The following is a 17,862-nucleotide window of genomic DNA, read 5'->3' on the forward strand; positions in this document are numbered from 1 at the left end:
TACTGATGTTGGGTGTGAGAATATAAGGAAGAACAGGCTCATCCCGGAGCAATATGTCCATGGTACACTGAGAAGTCAAGACTAGATCTTAAGCATACGCCCCTACTTGTTGGGTCTGTAACTACTACAGGGACACCGATTCTTGGACGAGGCGAGTTATTGGAGCTACATGACGGTTACGGAGTACGCTCTCTTCGATTCACCTGCTTCACGATGAGTGCCTCGCATTTGCTGGATCCCTTAGGGCACTTGTAACTAGTCACGAGTCCAATATCTTGTTGTATATACATCCAGTAAACTACTAGTAACCATAAGGCGATGCTGACCTACCACCTCTGGTAGCTTCGCTGAAGGAAATGTATGATACCACATGGATTAACAACGCAAGAGATAAAAGATAATGTGTATATAATATTATAGGAGTGACACTACGCAATAGGAAGCGAGGCTTGCAACTCAACATAGTACACTTCACAAAGTGGATCAGCTTGAACAAGATATGTTGGGAAAACAAACGCAAGGATCAAGGTTCACATATAATACACCGCTCTACACTAATAGAGATGATACTAATGCTTTGTAGCAATGATAGGCTGGGAATAACTGAATGGATTTCAGGCTGAAGCCACATGGGCCAAATATAGATCCAAGACATCAGGCGAAGGCCGGGTAGGTATTTTGAAGGGGCCGGACAAGAAAGGAAGGGAAGAAGGTTGTTTACATGATGATTGAAATAGCACTAGAGAGTAGGCACGGCTCGTTAGTTTTCACCGGCGTATAGCTTCTTTCTCATCCCTTTATTAGTGAAGTTGCTGGGAAGTCATCTGTAAGTTAGCGTGTGTTCAAGGCGAGTGATTTGGATGAAACAATAGAACCGCCTTGATTAGACGACACTTGCATTTAGATGGGCAGGGAGTAGGTCTATTGATGGAGGTGTGGTGCTCAATCCTGGATTCAAAGCCAGCTAAATCCTGATCCTAAGCCAGCTGAACAACTGCGGAGCCATTTATATGAGGCTGTTGGTCTAGAAGGGCCCAAGTGCTTGGTACCCGCACCCCGATCTCAACGTTCTCCGATCGCCCGGGAGATCGCCGTTTTGTGCATCGGGGTGGAAGTACAGTGAGTTTACCCTGGGAAATGGGATTGGAATCCCGTTATTTTGTAATTCCGAAGATGGTTCTTTCATCCTTGATGTGCGTTCCATGATCTATTTTGCGTTTAGATATGTAAAAGGCTTTCTTTAGTGGAGTTCCTTCTATAGACAGCTTGAAGACTGTAATACAGCACATACGTGCTATATCATTATAGCAACGAGCATAATAATACACCATGGATGTAGACTGATACTCAGCACTATGCATAAAGTGCATGAAATTGCCGTAAACCCCGTGAAGCGATCTTTTACCTCAACCAAGAGGCAGCATCTCCAGTTAAAGCTCTGTGCAAAGCCAAGTATATGGACTTATTCGATGCTGATGATTCGGTTTACCAGTCTTGAAGACTTAATTTACGAAATCTGCAGCGGAAGGCAAGAAACTTGCTTAGGGCTCGAATCACTACATCAAGATCGTGATTTTGGAAAAACTTGACATGAATTGTCGCAAGATACCCATACAGAAAATAGGAAGAGAGGCAACAAAGAGGACATTGCTTGGCAAGCACATAGACACCTGAATGACACCAAGAGATTGTGATTATAAAAAGTAGGGAAGGCCTGTTAGTCCACGAAATCAGCCATGAGTTGATGCTGAGCTTTCGATTGTTATTTCTGAGAAACCTTTACCGAGAAGAAGGAAATGGTGATATTTCACAAACATGCTTCTCATCTCTGCTTAATTATCCCTCTATTTTGGATGCCAGGATAAGCAGAGAATGTTGGGCAAGCATGGGAGGCGCTTCATTGTGCGAACAAGACACCCCATTCTTTTTTTTTAGTAGATACTTGGGTATCTGCTACTAGATCTCCTCACTTTCTCCTACTATTGCTACTTTGTCCTATCATCATGACTTTCCCTTGGTGACTTTCTTTCAGTACCGACTACTTTAGATATGTTTCCCTAATATCTGATCTTATCACTAATGTACTGGGCAACTTTAAACTTGGTATACAAGAATCTAGATATCCAACTTGGGTCACTGAATTGTCATTCTTGTTTTATACATTGGAACATTATATGTGGCCGTGTTTTCCTTTTTTTCACGAGGAAAGGTTGTTGACGGTTTACAAAAGAGAGATTTTGTGGTAAGCCACGTTAAAACTGCGGCAACTTTTATGTATCGGATAGGTTGAATATTCTGTATAGCATTAGAATTACGCGTCTAGTGCTTAACTGACTCAGATTTTCCGGCGTCGTATCGTCCTGCTGTAAGATTCTGATGTCGATGCAACGCTATCTCGGAGGGTTGGAGAAAGCGGGCCGAGGTGGCTCGGGCATGTAACTCGCCCATAAGGGTCAAGCCAATAGAAGGGCATCTATTCCAGGTTTCCTTCCCACTTTTTACGCAAATTATTGCAATAAGAGTGATTCTTCTGTTTTGAGTTCGAAGCTGGTTTAATGACGACCCCATTGGAAATGATGGGATACAGCATGTTCCTAGCTTACATGCCCATAAACGTCCGAAGAAGCCCTCATGAATTGGAGGATTGCAGGGTAAGAAATAGGCAGCTCCGATTTGCAAAATCTCCTTCAACGCATCCTTGTTACATTGAAATCAACAAAGTTAAAGTTTTTCATCTCTCGTTTAGTCTCCGATCGGTTCATATGATTGACAGCGGACCCATAGCGGGCCGAGTTTGCGGAAGATAAAGGAATCGAGAAAAGATCAGCATACAGAAACAGACAATCCGCACATATCCGCCACTACAAACTCATCTAGAATGGTGAGCGTATTCTCTCCATGTCTGTGTATATTCATTTTGCGGTCTCTGCTTTTCTGCGAACCGCTTGCGTGCCTAGACCAAGTGGGCGCTTTAGTACGGAAGATCTCGCCGTCCCGCGCATCTTTGATGTAGATAAAAGCAGCAATGGGTGAATTAACAGGACGATACCGGGGTTTATCTGCAAAATTGATTATTTACTATACTCTTATTAGAATTTCTCTCGTAACAATTGCGGTTCGCCTGCTGAAGGATTGAAGTCTCTTGCCCGTGAGTTTTGTATTTAAAGAGTTGACGGCCCTGCCTGTGTTCTTGTCCCCACACTCTATTACTTGTACAAACTGACTCTTCTTTCACCTCGTCAACGTTTTATAGCCCATCTATTTACTTTAAACAGCACAGGATACCCAAGTCATCATGGCTCCAACCATTCTGATTATCGGTGCCACCGGTAACACCGGCAAGGGCGTCGTCCGTGGCCTTCCCGCGCTACTCAAGTCAAGCAGCACCAAGTACCGCGTTGTTGCTCTCACCCGATCCTTGAACAACTCAGTGGCCAAGCAACTTGCCGCGGAGGTGGATGGTGTTGAATGGCTAGAGAAGGATTGGCCTGATATTGACGTTGAGTGGCTCAAGAGCCAGGAGGTAGTACGAGTCTTTATTGCGCCGCACACATTGCCTCATCAGTTTGCGGACGAGTCCACCCTTTACCTAGCTCTTCTACAGGCTGGTGTCAAGTATGTTATTCGGGTATCGACCTTTGTGGAATTTATCTCTCCCACAAATCCCACCCCATATGCCCGCTCCCACTGGGCAGTCGAGAACCTATTGAGTCAGCCAGAGTTCAAAGAGCTGCAGTGGACATCACTTCAGCCGAATTTCTTTGCCCAGTACTGGCTGGGCCCTGCTATTGGCTTCATTGCAGAGTATAAGCAGACGGGAAAACAGGGAGTGCTGCCTGTGCTTTCGTCAGAAGATTCTCCTGCCGGATTGATTGACCCTGAGGACATTGGCAATGTTGCCGCGCACCTTTTGGCTCTTGATGATGTGTCACCCCACAACCACGGCAAGTATGTTCTCCACGGCCCTGAGGATGTTACCGGAAGAGATATTGTCAAGATAGTCGAGGACTACATTGGTGAGAAGGTCGAGAATGTGACCTACTCCGCAAAAGACACTTATTTCAGCGCCGTCAGGGGTTTGGGTATCCCTGAAAAGCTTATTCCTGCTATGTTTACCACCGTCGAGGCCCTATGGGCAGGAAAGTGTGCGCGCGACTATCATCCAGCCAGCAAAGAAGTCATGGCACTAGCACCTCCCAAAACCACAACTGTGGAGGCGTTCAAGGCCATGCTGGCAGGATCTCCATAATGTATGTAAATAGCGTACAATGTGGTATATAAAACCGATATAATTATGTTGTTTCTCATGAGACTTCTTACTTAGAATCGCGGGTGAAAGGTAACTGTTGGGCGGTTGGGTCTACATAGAGCTGCGACTAGGGTTGTCCATGTCTTTTGTCTACAAAGGTGTGGCTCTTTTCTCTTATTGATAGTTCATGGGCTGAGAGTATTTTAAATATTATTTACTAGACACAAGTTCTAGGGCTACGCGTTTGGGAAGCATGTGCACGGATCTCAGTCATACAACATTTCTAAACTCATTGGCTTCGGTCAAGAAGTCCAGGTCCGCTAGACAACTTGGTTGGCTGTGAAATAGAAGTGTGAAGGGAGTCAGTTGATAACTCGATTAATAAACTACTTGCATGCTTCAGAACAACTACGGAGTTCCAACTTGGAGCCGTCAGTTGATCTTTCAACTCCATAATGGACGTGAAAATGCCATAGGCTGGGGTAGCGTATTTAACAACGAATTAGCGCATCTACAGATGTAGGTCTCAGTTTAAGAGCGTGCAGCTTTCCATCAATGTCGCACATTGCTATCCTTTCAATTCCGGGGTTATCCTTGCATAGATATTAAAAGATTCCTCAAATAATTACACACTATGTCTCCCATGCTCCGCGTACCATCGGGATAGCTTCCGTGGACTTTATTTAGCATTTCCGGGCATTGTTGACGGAATGATAAGGAAGCCCAAATGCTGACCTCTTATCTGTGGCCAAAGAGCGATGGCGTGCGAGCTCCTTGCACTCGCGCCATGGAATTTGGGTGTCTCAGAAGCTGGCCTTTGTCTGCCTTATTAATCGAGCCAATCGCGCAATAAACTATTTGGCTGACGAGGGCGCGTCTTGTGTGCGTGTCACGCAGGCCTTTGATGGGCATGGGAGCCTCGGATGACCTGGGAGTGTGTGCGTGCGTTTCATCCTTTGTTGATTCTGATTTGATATCCGGGCTGCTGCGATATGGCTCTGGGTAGCAATGCCATTTCGATGAACCAAGTCCAAGCAGGCCATTGGGCAGTGGCAACTCTGTTTTTGTGCCCGATAAGCCTACTATGAAAAGAGAGTTTCGTTTATACCTTGCGATATATACTGGTACTTGGGCAACAGGACAGTCTTGAATATTACAACTACAAGCTCCGTGTCGAAGGTTACGTCGCCAAGCATACATCATGGCTGGCCGTGATAATGATGCGGATAGCGGAGAACAGCAGCCGCTGCTTCAGAGCTCTCCAAGCCCTTTGTCCTCAGGACCAGACGACAACAAATATGACACAAGAGCGACGCTGAGCGAAACAGAAAACGCCGCTGGCGATGTTCATCCGTCTCGGGCCATCGAAGATGATGTGTTACCGGAGACGTCTACTCTCGGTCGAACATTAAGCTGGCAGAGCGCCTACATCCTCGTAATATCCAGAGTCATCGGTAGCGGCATATTCGCGACACCTGGAGCCATCCTTCAGTCGGTAGGCAGTCCTGGCCTGGCACTACTATTATGGATTGTCGGTACTCTTGTTGCAGCCGCCGGTCTGGCCGTGTCACTCGAGTACGGCTGCATGCTGCCGCGATCCGGAGGCGTCAAAGTCTATCTCGAGTTTACATATAGACATCCGCGACTTTTTGCGACGACGCAAGTCGCTATCAATGCTGTTTTCCTGGGATTTACGGCTAGCAACTGCGTCATCTTCAGTCGTTACGTGCTGTTTGCATTCGGCGTTGAAAATGGGAGCGCTTTTGTTACTAAAGGACTGGCCGTTCTCCTCCTGGTCGCTGTGACGGTCATCCACGCCGTGACTCCAAAAGCAGGTATCAAGATACAAGACTTCCTTGGCTGGATCAAGGTTGGAATTATCGTCTTCATGATTTTTGCTGGCCTCTACGTTGTGGTGTTCCAGCCAACACTGGACACCTCGGTACAACAAAAGAATCCGTTATCATGGGACCATCTATGGGACGACACTGTTTGGAACTGGGGTGTCATGTCAACATCACTATTCAAAGTGTTTTACGCATATGCCGGACTGGACAATGTTAGCAACGTGCTGAATGAGGTCAAAGATCCCGTGCGGACACTGCGTTCTGTAACGTTGACTGCGTTGTTCACTTCTTGTGCTATGTATACCCTCATTAACTTGGCATACTTTATCGTTGTTCCCATTGATGAGATCAAGGGGAGCGGCGAGCTCATTGCAGCTCTTTTTTTCCAGCGCTTATTTGGCGAGCAAGTGGGTAGAAAGATTTTAACTCTGGCCGTTGCTCTTTCAGCAGTGGGAAATGTTTTTGTGGTTGCATTTGCAATGGTAAGTTCAGTCACAATGGCAATTTCACCTATATGAACTTTGGCTAACGACTTTGTACTAGGCGCGATTAAAGCAAGAGATTGCTAGGCAGGGCTTTCTACCCTTTTCCGATATCCTTGCTTCGACGAAGCCTTGGAACTCGCCGTTGGGTGGCCTTATCGTCAACTTTATACCTTCATTTTTTGTGATTGTGCTACCTCCCACGACGGAGGTATATTCCTTCATCCTCGAAGTGGAGGGTTACCCTGGTCAGGTCTTTACCCTCGCTATGGGATTTGGCCTTGTGTGGCTACGATATAAACGACCGGACCTCAAGAGGCCCTATAAAGCATGGTTACCTGCTGTTATACTACGAATCATCCTGAGCATTGCGTTGCTTGCTGCCCCGTTCTTCCCTCCTAAGGAGAAGCCCTCTGGAGGACTTTGGTATGCAACTTATGCGGTAGTAGGGATGGGCACGTACGTTATCACCTTTCCCAATAGAGCTTGTTGATGAACTGACACTGACTTTTGTCCTATCTCTTTAGTATTGTTGGTGGCGTCCTATATTGGTATGTCTGGACTATTCTTCTGCCTAAGTGGGGAGGTTACAAGTTGGAAGAAAAGAGCGAAGTGCTTGATGACGGAACAGCTATTACAAGGCTCGTGCATAACTACGAATGATCTAAGCTGAGCATATATCTCTATTTACGACATCTACTAGATCGGGTTATTTTACATTCATAAGAACCTAAAAGCTCCATATTTTTAGATTCTGCGTGGTAAGCAGAGCTTGAGCTTGAGAGCTATCTCATGATTTGGCGGCTATTTGGATTATCGCAAGCGTTGAATTGTTACAAATTGAGTATACTGTCTACTTGTCATGATATGTATTTTTAATACCAAATTCATAACTTCATTGTCAGGATTTTCCGCAATTCCGCAGACAATTCCCATTGTGATGATTCATCAATCTGTCCGTCAATCATGCATTGAGAGTTGATTGCCGCTTACAACGCGTCAGCCGTAGGAGCAAGATTTCGGAGTAGTTCAAAATGTCCTGATGGATCAAACTCTAACTGAGCTATCACATTAAGGCCCAATTCATGTATCTTGGCTGCAGTCCCCGCTCCTTCGCGCTCCTTCAGGCAATGCCAAACGCGAGGCTCGCAAATGCAGATTTCAAATCAACCCGCTTACCTCGGAATAAAGAGCTGAGGGGAAGGGCGTGTCAAGTCCTGATTATGACGTTACGTTTCTATTGGATTAGATGTTGCACTTTTGGGTTGGATTATCAATCCCTTCTGATGATGGGTGGTAGAGAAATGGCGTGCTCGCGGGGAATGCTTGCAAGAGCCGATACCATATATATATGTATAGTGTAGGGCGTGTGAGAGTCTTCGGCTTGTTATAAATCGGTGCGTACGTACATACTGTACTCTCTCACCTTAAAACCCATAAATTGAAATAACAGCTTCCCACACTTAATCTGTAAAAGTCATACTACGGAGTAAAGAGAGAAACAATGGCGGCCGCCGCAGTTCAGAGTGCTATTCCCAGCTCCGGCTTCAACTCCGTTCAGGGAGTCCAATTCCAGCCACAGCTTGATCAGCAAACGACCTACAAGAGTATTCCCAAGCACGACGTAAATACCATCCTCAACTTTTTCAAGGACAACGAAGATGGCTCTCCTCCTGCGCCTACTTACGTTGGAAAGCCCGAGACGTATACCAACCGGCCCATTGCGTCGCATCAGGTAACCATCCACGACGTTGCAGGAGAAGAGGACAAGTACACACTCGACAAGAGCGGATTCCAATTTCATCGCCATACTTCAATTGAGAAGGATTTCCTGGATGATGACCAAATCAAAGCAAATTATTACCCTGAAACAGAGCAACTCCTCAAGGATGTGTAAGTCGACTTCTACGTCCACGCGCCTGTTCTCTTATTCTTTCCTTCTTCCGCTGACATCGGCCATACAGAACCGGAGCGTCCAAAATCTTCATCTTTGATCATACCATCCGTCGTGTCAACCCCGACGACAAAACTACCTCGGCGAATTCAGATGCAGCCCTTCGTGGTCCTGTCCAGCGGGTCCATATCGATCAGTCATACACCGCGGCAGCCTCCCGTGTTCCTTTCCACCTTCCCGAGGAAGCAGAAGAGCTTTCCAAAGGTCGCGTACAGATCATCAATGTTTGGCGTCCGATCAAACAGGTCCAACGCGATCCCTTGGCCGTTGCTGAGGCAGAGTCAGTTGTAGAGGAGGACCTCGTCCCAATTGGCCTGATCTACCCTAACCGTAATGGAGAGACACTCAGTGTGAGGTATAACGAGGGACACAGGTGGTTCTACAAGTCTGGCTTGACGCCTGAAGAGGTCCTCCTCATTAAGTGCTTTGACAGCAAGACGGACGGAAGAGCTCGACGGGTGCCGCATACCGCATTTTCGGACTCGACTTCACCTGCAAGTGCACCAACGCGAGAGAGTATCGAGGTCCGAGCGCTGGTATTCCACCCAGATGACAGGGAATAGATAAATGTTAGGTGATGATTTGATGGATGATTTGAGATTCACAGCATGATATTGATGTAAACATATGCGGGACAAGACTGAAAGAACTTCAATTGGATGGAAGACCGTCTATTAGTGAAATTTGGATGTACTCTACACTGCTCAGACAGCAAAAATATCTGATGACATATCCTTGCCGCGAAAGATGATCCAAAGATTACCTTTCAGATTCTATGTTTAGAGCCCTGCTCAGTCCACAACCCACAGCAAGCAAGGGGACTGCAAACATTGCGTGTTAGTATTACTTGTTCTTGCCGCATCAGTGTCGGAAATAAGGCTAGATACACAGGATGTATGAACTAATGTATGCATTCTGCACTCTGCACTCTGTTACTCTATATTCTGTATACGGCCCCGTTCAACCATCAATGTAAATGCATGTATGCCAACAAGCAGCTCAACGGCGTACCGGAACAAAGGCGAGGCGGTGGAGGCCCGGAGGCGGGATTCAAGTCCCCCGGGAGTCTCGCGAATCAACGGCAAGGGCCCGCCTCTCCGCCATGGGGCGAGTTGGAGCAGCAGCAGCACGGAGAGTACAAGTACAAGTGATCATAAGGGCGGTGATGCTAGGCGGTAAGGAAACGTCTAAATATCAAAGGACGATGCATGCAACCCTATGAGGAGGGAGGGCTGCTGCTTACATGGATGGTAGTACATGGTAGGCATTGGTGTTAGTTTGGCTCATGCCCAGTTGTAGAGCTCATCTATGCAAACTGTTTACACACTGAGTTTGTATTCAACTGTCTTTGCCAGTGTAAGATCTGTTGCTTATTAGCGGTTAAAAAGGCTCCATCCTGCTAACTCTTAGTCCGTGTTCTGGATAATAGGCTACGAAGCTCTCCCGTGCCTGTGCCTGTGCCTGTTATTCCCGCTCCCAGCCATCTCATTTTCAGCTGTCGAAAAGAGGATCACACACACACAAACCAAAAGAAGCTGCCAGCCACCTCGAAGCAGCGATACCGCCCTCTAATAATATCCATCATGGCCCCTCATTGTGATTTTCCCTGGACTTGTACTAACAGCCCGGCTTGAACGGTTGCTGCAACGCGCGCACTTGCATGGCCAAGTACGTACATGAGCTGTCGCATCGGCTTCTGACAATTGCTCCTCTTTTCTTTTCTAAGGTTCTCCTTGTTTTCACCTGTCACATCTCCCAAGCACGAGTTCAAGCGGTGGGAATCAATAGTCTCACCAGAAACCATCGTACGTCGAAGCTTTTTCTCAACGGCTTTCTCCCCCCCTGGTTCACGCCGCCTAAAAAACTGACGCACATGCAAGGGGAGGCCTGAAGATTCATTCGACCGACATTCTCTCGACCAGATTCATCAATCAGTGCTCGACACGCTTCTTCCAGCAGTGGGGGCTTGGGCTCCGTGCACCGCAGCTGGTTGGGCGCTCAAGGTTGCAGCAGCAAGGCCAAGCAGACCTAGACCCAGGCTTTTGGGGGGGAAACCCGCATCGAGGGCCCGGCATCCGACAGGGCGGCTGGGGCTTCTCTTGTTTCTGATCGTCTTCTGGTCTCTTTTGCCGTGTACCGGTACATGCTGGAGAGACAGAGGGGGGACATCAGACGGACAGTCATCAAAGGACGCGGGACAAGGACCAGACGAGAAAGCGGTAGCTCCGCCATCGTGCATCAACCTCACCTATCGGAACCAACAAGGCGACAGAGCAAGTCAGCTGTGGCCCCTGGGAGCTGAGTCCTGCTCGTTATATACCGACATCTTGTTCCAAACGATACTTGGACCATAGACGAAGCGACAGACACATGCAGACATCGCCATTGACCTTCGAAATCTATCCATCCACACAATCAGCCAACGATCAACAATTCGTCCCCCCACCATCCGCGATACGCAGCAAGAGCCGATTATATACCTATACACAATTAGGAGAGGTTGACAGAAAACGTCTAGAGAGCGTTAGCTTATAGGTGGAGGCAGAGAATAACCGCAACGAGCAAGAGTACGGGCCGTATCAATATTAATTCCTAGTTGTCACGATGGCGGGAACACGCTCAATGTTAAGCGGCACCTCTGTCGTCTACGAGCGCAAGGTCGTGACGACTCACATCCGAACCTACAATTGGCCGCCTCTGCAGCTCAATTTCTGGATCTTCGTCATGCTGCTCTGCTCTGCCACCATCATCGGCGTCTTCGGAAGCTTCATCCAGATCCAGAACCAACTCGAGCTGCCTATTCCTTGGTATGGACTACCACACTCTTCCTCATCCGTTAACGAAGCAATTAGACACTAACGTTGGTTGCCTTATAGGTATTTCCCCTACTTCATCACCGTCGGCGCCATTGCGATCCTCTTCATATTCGGCGTCTTCTGGTTAATCGCCCAACGTCGACTGCTACCCGCCATCGTCATGATTGGCGCCTTTATGCTCTTCGTCCTGTGGATCGTCGGCCTCGTCGTCGTTTCGCTCGAGCTCTGGGGGCCCAACGGAGCCATCCAGAGCACCTGCAATAACAATGTTTTCAACCAGAATCCAAAGGGCCGGACGCAGGAGACGCTGGCGTGGCTGCAGCAGAAGATGATCTGCCAGTGCTGGGACCTGGTCTTTGCCATGGCCTTGACGGGAGGCATCTTTCTGTTTTGGGTCATGATCATGGCTTACCAGGTCTTTGCCAGGTCATGATACTGATGCCAGACGAAGATGGGACAGGGATGAGAAGCAAAAAAAGAAAGAATGACGATCGATTTTCCATTCTCTGTTTTATATAAAAGCAAGCAAAGTGATGCAAGCTTGGTCTTTCACGCCAATCGGTGGCCAATAGCGAAGCCGAATTTGTTTAGGCTTCGCTCTCTATGGCTAGACCATCATTTGGTATAGACGAGAGGAACAAGGCCTATTTCACGAGAGATGACGATATTATCGCATCTCATGCTGACGCCATGATGGATGCCGTATGGATATTTATGGATGTTGGATGATGATTTTGAACGTTTTAACGTTTACATGCATTACGAGCGGGCGTTGGAATTTGCGTTTTGCTTGGCTGGAGCTCTTGGATTTGCGTTTTGAGACACTTCATTATGGCGGTAGATTTATTCTTGATGGACGGCAGGGAATTATAATGGTTATACATGGGCGAGGTCAGCTGTAATAGATGCAATGGGCCATCCACCGAGCTGCGGGGAACAGTTGTATGAATTAAAATCCAATGCGAATATAAATTAACCTATCAATCAATCATGCATAGCAAACCTAGTTGAAAGGTTTCGGAGCGGCATATGACATTGTTGCAAGTGATTACAATGCTGTTATTTGTTGCGCCATAGTGTTCATGTTAGCATACCAGTGAGTTTACAGATTCCTCTTCCCATCACAGCCTTCTTCTTGTATCTAAAAATACATGTAACCATAAATTAATCTTCCACCTTATCGTAAGATCATGATGCCGGATAGCTGATCGATCCAATTCCTCAAGCATCTCCGAAACTTGGCGGAGAAAAAAGACAGTGCAGATCCGCATAGGCTATGATGCAAGATCGGCATCAGAGCCACAACCATGGCATCTCTCTGGGGCCCCGATTTTTCCCAATAAGCTTCCACCTAGTTGGACAATCCGTTGGTTCCAGGAATTCCCCCCATCACATGCGTTCAGCTTGGTCCTGCACGCTATGACGTACTTACGATGAAAGCAGCATCACCGCCATGCCACGCGGAATGAGGCACAGCTCTACTGTACAATGGCCGCTCCGTCATACTTCCAGGTACCCCAGGCTTTTCAATTCCGTCAGTAATGCCGTCAGCCATGGCTGCGATTGATGACTGCGATTGGTTCCCGTGAATAAGCCACGGAGGGGGGAAGGGGATATATAAATGAGCTCGATGCTCCCCTCGACTCTGTCATTGAATCTAGATCATTACAATCAAACTATCCATCTACATTCTTATTATTTCAAGCAAATACATCTACTTCTCACAATGGATTTCGTCAACAAGGCTATGGGCAAGGAGGAGCGCTCCACTCAGGGAACCGCTCCCGCTGCTCCCCAAGCAGGCGGCCAGGTCCAGAAGGACGATTACGTCGACAAGGGTAAGCCATCTCTTTGCTTTTTCCTCGATAGATGAATGAGAACACGGCTAACACAATGTGTCTTGGGCTTTAGCTTTTGCCATGGGCGCCAAGAAGAGCGGCCACAACATGGATCGCAACACCCAGGAGAAGATTACGGACGCAGGCCGTAACATGTACGAGAAGGCGACAGGGTAAGTAACAGCATACACGTTTTAGCTCCAGCTTGAATGTATGTACTAATGTTGCATCCGCCATTTAGAAACAAGGTCGACCCCAAGTGGTCCAATTAATGAACGGACGAATCATGATTCACAACAAGACTGTACAATAGTAATAATAACACCATATCAACGCTGCCTGCTCTTCGTCACAATGATTTCTTAACGATTCATCTCGCACGTGAAACGAAATACTGCTTCCTTAAAAAGTGATTATCCATTTGTATCATGAGTACCTGTAGTTACATTCTCGCTCCATCTATCGTACAACAAAACGCCATGCCATCGTGAAAATTCTAAACCTGCATCATAATAGCTCCAGACCTTACATCTTCATCCTCTACGTCTCCATCATCATCGTTCATCCTGCTCAGCATCTGCCCATATGTCGGCCGGAATGGCCATCTCATCCACGCCTCCAACATCTCGGTCCACTGCCCCTCGTTGATGCCCCTTGCGCTTAACGATCCATGTCCTGTCATTGGTACTCCTCCACGCGTGGGATCTCTCAAGCTCGGCACCTCGGAAAATAGATCGCTGAAACCGGGCCACAAGCTTTCCATCGCCTTGTCTGCCGGCTGGAGTGACATGCTCCACCAAGACTTTAGCATAATGTCCGATATGTCACCGGCGTGGTTGCTGTTGGGGCCGATTTGTCGGAGCAGGGGATGCATGGCCTTGGGCTGGATATCCAAGAGGGCCGTTGGCGAGTTTGGGAAGAACTCGTCCGGCATGGCTTTGAGTGGCTCATATTCTCGGCGGTCCCAGAGCAGGGCAGGGGGACTTTGGCGAAATAGATGGTAGCCATCTCTCACGACGTTGAATTCCATTCGCTGATTCTTCTTCAGGTTGTCGATTTTCTCGTTCCAGGCTTCATTGGCTTCCACAAACGCGCTCGTGTTATCTGTCCCCATATTTGATATCCTCTCGTGTTCCTGGAGTAATTCAAGGTACATTTTGGAATGGTTAATCTCATACTTTTCTCTGCTCCGAAGGCTCTTTAGCCGGTGGGACAACTCCACGGGGGGCTCCTCTTCAAGTTCGTGCTCGAGATCCTCCAGTTCCTTCTTGAAAGGCCGCGGGACATTAGGCACGCGAACGCCGGCCAGCTTCTTGCCTATGAGATTCTTTGATTTGAGTGATTCCTTGTACATCTTCACTTCTCGTCCCTTGGGCACCTTGAGGCCCAGTGCTTCCATCCTGGCTAGTGTATTAAGGGCGGACTCTTTGTTAATCCAATCGTCACGCAGCGCAGTGCGGTTTTCAGCTTCCAACTCTTGTCCCGCAACTTCGTGAATCCACTCGCACGCGAGCTCGGCTTCGAATGAGCCTCGCTTGCGGCGATTTAGTGACTTGGGAACGAGTCGGCGCTTCTCGTCATCACTCACCCACAGAAGCATACGAACTAAGCCATATTTCTGGAACAACGAGGATGACTTGATACTAGACATGAACTGGTACATGACCATGGTGCTAACGCTGTCGAACCCAAGGAAGGCTTTCTTCGGATAGCTGGATAAGTTTGCTGTGACCAGCAGCGTGTCGTTACGTATCGGCTCTGCTTCCCCGGTAGAGAGAGATTCTTGGTGGGAGAGCTTCGTCTGTATCATCTCAAATAGATCCTTCCAAACAATCCCTGACTTTGGTATCAACTGTACATTGTCTTTTGAAGTCAGATCTTTGAGGAATGGGCTGTACAATTCGGCGTCAAGGTCCATCATGATGTGATTCCGAGGCTCCAAAAAGTCATGAAGCTTGCGGCTCCACACTCCTGCGCCGGGATTCAAATCAATCAAGTCGCATCCTCTGTGGCGTTCCAACGATGTACCCAAATATTGGATGATGTCGTCTGAAGCACCAGTCAGTCGTCTATCATGTTGTATAAAAGCATGAAGGTGTTCCAAGGTGACGCATACCACAGAGTCCTTCGCTTACGATATTAACCCTGTGAGGCTCTATCGCTTTTGGGGATTTGCTGGCCTTTCTACCGCCCCTGCGATTCCATATCCCCGTTTCTGCGAGCTGTTTTGCTACGGTGCTTGTCGCCTTGAGCATGTCAGGAGCCTTTGCTTTAGTCGCCGCCCCTCGAGCAAAGGTTATTGAGGGCTGTTGCAGCAACCTCGGCAGACTTGTGAGTCCATTATGAAGACGAAATAACATGAAGAAGAGAATAAAGAGGACAGTTCGGGGTGTTGATGCGGTATGGAAAAGAAGAGTCAAACAAGCTGCAAAATGTTCAAGTGACGGAGAATTCGAGGTGAGGCTCGGTGTGGTGGGGCACTCACCGAATTTAATGGGCCTTCATTCCACCCGCACTGACTTATTCGATCATCAGCGTCATCAGTATTAAGAAGAGGCCTGGAGCTTTGAAAACAACGTCTATGCGTATATCAATGAACCTATTTACCTAGGAATTATAATGAAATTGTAGGAAGCATTTCAGTACCACTTCCAGCATATAAATATCCTCTATACCTAAGAAGAGATTCAGCTAGAGAGAAGAGAGAGTTCTCGATTATCACTTTCCTCTGGCCGCTACAATACTCACTTTCGACACAGCTTCCGTCTTGTCTGACTAAATAAACACTCATCATCTGATTTAGATTTCATTATGCGAGCAAATGCCAATTCATCTTGGACTCAAAATTAATCACATCCTACAAAGATGCCGGCCCACTATCTACCATAAAAAGAATCGAATATGAACAGCTTCTCTTTCTTTTCCAGTAAGACAGATGCATTACGATTCCCGAATTCAACATTGTATGTGCAAAGAGTGCCTAGATGCCCCTCTAACTCCTCAAAGCGCCGCTGTGCCATGTGCTCTCAAAGACACGCCCATTGCCTAAGCTCCCTCGCTTCCAAATTCATTCGTCCATTCAATCTGCTTCTCAATGTCATCCTTGGACACTGTAGGATGTGAGTCGGCCAAAGCTATTTCAAAATCTTGGAGTGTCACGTCAGGAGCCGACAGCTCCTCTGGCTTGACATCGTCGTACGTCATCTCAATCTTCTCCGGGTCTCCTGGAGAGCAAGGCGTCAACATTCTCTTGCCATCTTTCATTATCTAAAGATTCCGAGTATTAGCAGGGTACAGGTCTGGTAATCAGAAAGCTTGAAACATACGGGCTTGAAATGAGTCGCTTGCAAAATCTTCCGAACAGGTCTCATGAGAGCGTGCTGAACAACGTTGGCGATGTCGCTTCCCGAGAATCCATCTGACAACGATGCCAGGGTGCTGTAATCGCTAGCTTCCAGAGCAGTGTCTGTATCTCCAATCGCAAGCTTGAACATCCTCGCTCGCCCGTTGGGGTCGGGTAGGCCGATGTGAACACGCCTTTGGAAACGTCGGCGAATAGCAGCATCCAGTTGCCAAGGAATATTGGTTGCGCCCAGTACAAGAATACCTTTACTGTCGTTGCCGACACCGTCCATCTGCACTAGGATTTCCGTCTTGATACGTCTAGAAGCTTCAGATTCACCCTCACCTCGGGGGCCGCAAAGAGCATCAATCTCGTCAATAAAGATGACAGACGGTTTGTTCTCTCTTGCCATGGAGAATAAGAGCTTCACGAGTCTAATCGCAAAATCACCGTCAGCTAAAAGGGCACGTGAAGCGTCATCGCCATCCAGCAGAAACTCACCTTTCACTCTCACCCATCCATTTGCTCACCAAATCGGAACTGCTGATACTGAAGAACGTGCTGTTTGCTTCTGTCGCGACGGCCTTGGCCAGGTAACTCTTTCCGGTTCCTGGAGGACCGTACAACAAGATACCCTTCCACGCTTGTCTCTTACCCTGAAACAGGTTTGGAAATTTGATGGGCAGCACGACGGCCTCTTTTAATGTCTCTTTGGCGCCCTCCAATCCAGCAATATCCTCCCATCTCACGTTTGGTCGCTCCTGGAGAATGGCACCTGACAGCGCATTGCGAAGCTTCTTGCTATCTTCATCCTCTGCTGATGGCTTGGCTTTGCCTCCTGCGCTAGATCCATTGGCTCCCATAGGCGTTTTTCCGCCACTGGCATTGGCCTCGCTCTCGGATTGCAAGAACTGCTTCAGCTTCTCGGCGCGGTCCAAGTAGGTAGCCATCTTCTCCTGCATGGTGGCCTTGATAGCCTTGTTCTTCTCCCACTTAAGGGCCTTGACCCACAGCTCCATCGATGACATGTAGAGATCGAAGGCTTTTTGGTATTCCTTCTCGTTGTCCGCGGCAATAGCCTTCTGGACCTCGGCGATCGCCCGGTCTCGAAAGTTGACGGACATGATGACGGTTGCCTTGCGGTGTTCGAGGATGCGAGCGCAAAAAGACGACGGCAATGCAGCCTCGGAGAGGGAATCGAGGCGACAGGGGGCGTGTCACTTATAAGCCGTCTTGGGAGGATTCGACAGGCCGGTCGAGCTGGTCACCAGAGGAAGGTCGGGCTTTATCAGCGGAACGAGATGATGCCATGAACTGGAACTGGATACTGTAA

General features: G+C 47.9%; 8 protein-coding genes across 8 annotated transcripts; 6 read left to right on the top strand and 2 right to left on the bottom strand.

Moving 5' to 3' along the window:
* The first annotated feature begins 2,953 nt into the window (after window positions 1-2,953).
* V8C40DRAFT_200577 (SDR family oxidoreductase) lies at window positions 2,954-4,393 on the top strand. Its single transcript, XM_083211972.1, has one exon. The coding sequence runs from the start codon at window positions 3,296-3,298 to the stop codon at window positions 4,247-4,249; it is 954 nt and encodes a 317-aa protein (XP_083074057.1). The 5' UTR covers window positions 2,954-3,295; the 3' UTR covers window positions 4,250-4,393.
* A 684-nt stretch (window positions 4,394-5,077) lies between these two features.
* V8C40DRAFT_200591 (APC family permease) lies at window positions 5,078-7,231 on the top strand. The gene is made up of 2 exons (XM_083211973.1): window positions 5,078-6,578; window positions 6,640-7,231. The coding sequence occupies exons 1-2, from the start codon at window positions 5,451-5,453 to the stop codon at window positions 7,069-7,071; spliced, it is 1,560 nt and encodes a 519-aa protein (XP_083074058.1). The 5' UTR covers window positions 5,078-5,450; the 3' UTR covers window positions 7,072-7,231.
* A 751-nt stretch (window positions 7,232-7,982) lies between these two features.
* On the top strand, window positions 7,983-9,501 carry V8C40DRAFT_200594 (uncharacterized protein). The gene is made up of 2 exons (XM_083211974.1): window positions 7,983-8,471; window positions 8,543-9,501. The coding sequence occupies exons 1-2, from the start codon at window positions 8,083-8,085 to the stop codon at window positions 9,093-9,095; spliced, it is 942 nt and encodes a 313-aa protein (XP_083074059.1). The 5' UTR covers window positions 7,983-8,082; the 3' UTR covers window positions 9,096-9,501.
* A 515-nt stretch (window positions 9,502-10,016) lies between these two features.
* Window positions 10,017-11,011, top strand: V8C40DRAFT_200620 (uncharacterized protein). Its single transcript, XM_083211976.1, has 2 exons — window positions 10,017-10,337; window positions 10,426-11,011. Exons 1-2 carry the CDS (start codon window positions 10,193-10,195, stop codon window positions 10,884-10,886), a joined length of 606 nt encoding a protein of 201 aa, XP_083074060.1. The 5' UTR covers window positions 10,017-10,192; the 3' UTR covers window positions 10,887-11,011.
* V8C40DRAFT_200616 (uncharacterized protein) lies at window positions 10,890-11,917 on the top strand. The gene is made up of 2 exons (XM_083211975.1): window positions 10,890-11,339; window positions 11,409-11,917. Exons 1-2 carry the CDS (start codon window positions 11,137-11,139, stop codon window positions 11,779-11,781), a joined length of 576 nt encoding a protein of 191 aa, XP_083074061.1. The 5' UTR covers window positions 10,890-11,136; the 3' UTR covers window positions 11,782-11,917.
* Window positions 11,918-12,740: 823 nt separating this feature from the next.
* V8C40DRAFT_242307 (uncharacterized protein) lies at window positions 12,741-13,524 on the top strand. The gene is made up of 3 exons (XM_083215190.1): window positions 12,741-13,186; window positions 13,260-13,359; window positions 13,428-13,524. Exons 1-3 carry the CDS (start codon window positions 12,970-12,972, stop codon window positions 13,456-13,458), a joined length of 348 nt encoding a protein of 115 aa, XP_083074062.1. The 5' UTR covers window positions 12,741-12,969; the 3' UTR covers window positions 13,459-13,524.
* A 158-nt stretch (window positions 13,525-13,682) lies between these two features.
* Window positions 13,683-15,441, bottom strand: V8C40DRAFT_274259 (uncharacterized protein; the record flags this gene model as incomplete). The annotated part of the gene is made up of 2 exons (XM_083220584.1): window positions 13,683-15,235; window positions 15,303-15,441. The coding sequence occupies 2 exons, from the start codon at window positions 15,439-15,441 to the stop codon at window positions 13,683-13,685; spliced, it is 1,692 nt and encodes a 563-aa protein (XP_083074063.1).
* A 509-nt stretch (window positions 15,442-15,950) lies between these two features.
* V8C40DRAFT_242309 (AAA family ATPase VPS4) lies at window positions 15,951-17,857 on the bottom strand. The gene is made up of 3 exons (XM_083215191.1): window positions 17,031-17,857; window positions 16,513-16,963; window positions 15,951-16,453 (listed from the first exon to the last, which is right to left on the bottom strand). The coding sequence occupies exons 1-3, from the start codon at window positions 17,651-17,653 to the stop codon at window positions 16,232-16,234; spliced, it is 1,296 nt and encodes a 431-aa protein (XP_083074064.1). The 5' UTR covers window positions 17,654-17,857; the 3' UTR covers window positions 15,951-16,231.
* Between the last annotated feature and the right edge of the window lie 5 nt (window positions 17,858-17,862).

The sequence above is a fragment of the Trichoderma camerunense genome (genome assembly GCF_050948025.1).
Source record: "Trichoderma camerunense strain CBS 138272 chromosome Unknown V8C40scaffold_7, whole genome shotgun sequence".
Taxonomy (NCBI): Eukaryota; Fungi; Ascomycota; class Sordariomycetes; order Hypocreales; family Hypocreaceae; genus Trichoderma; species Trichoderma camerunense.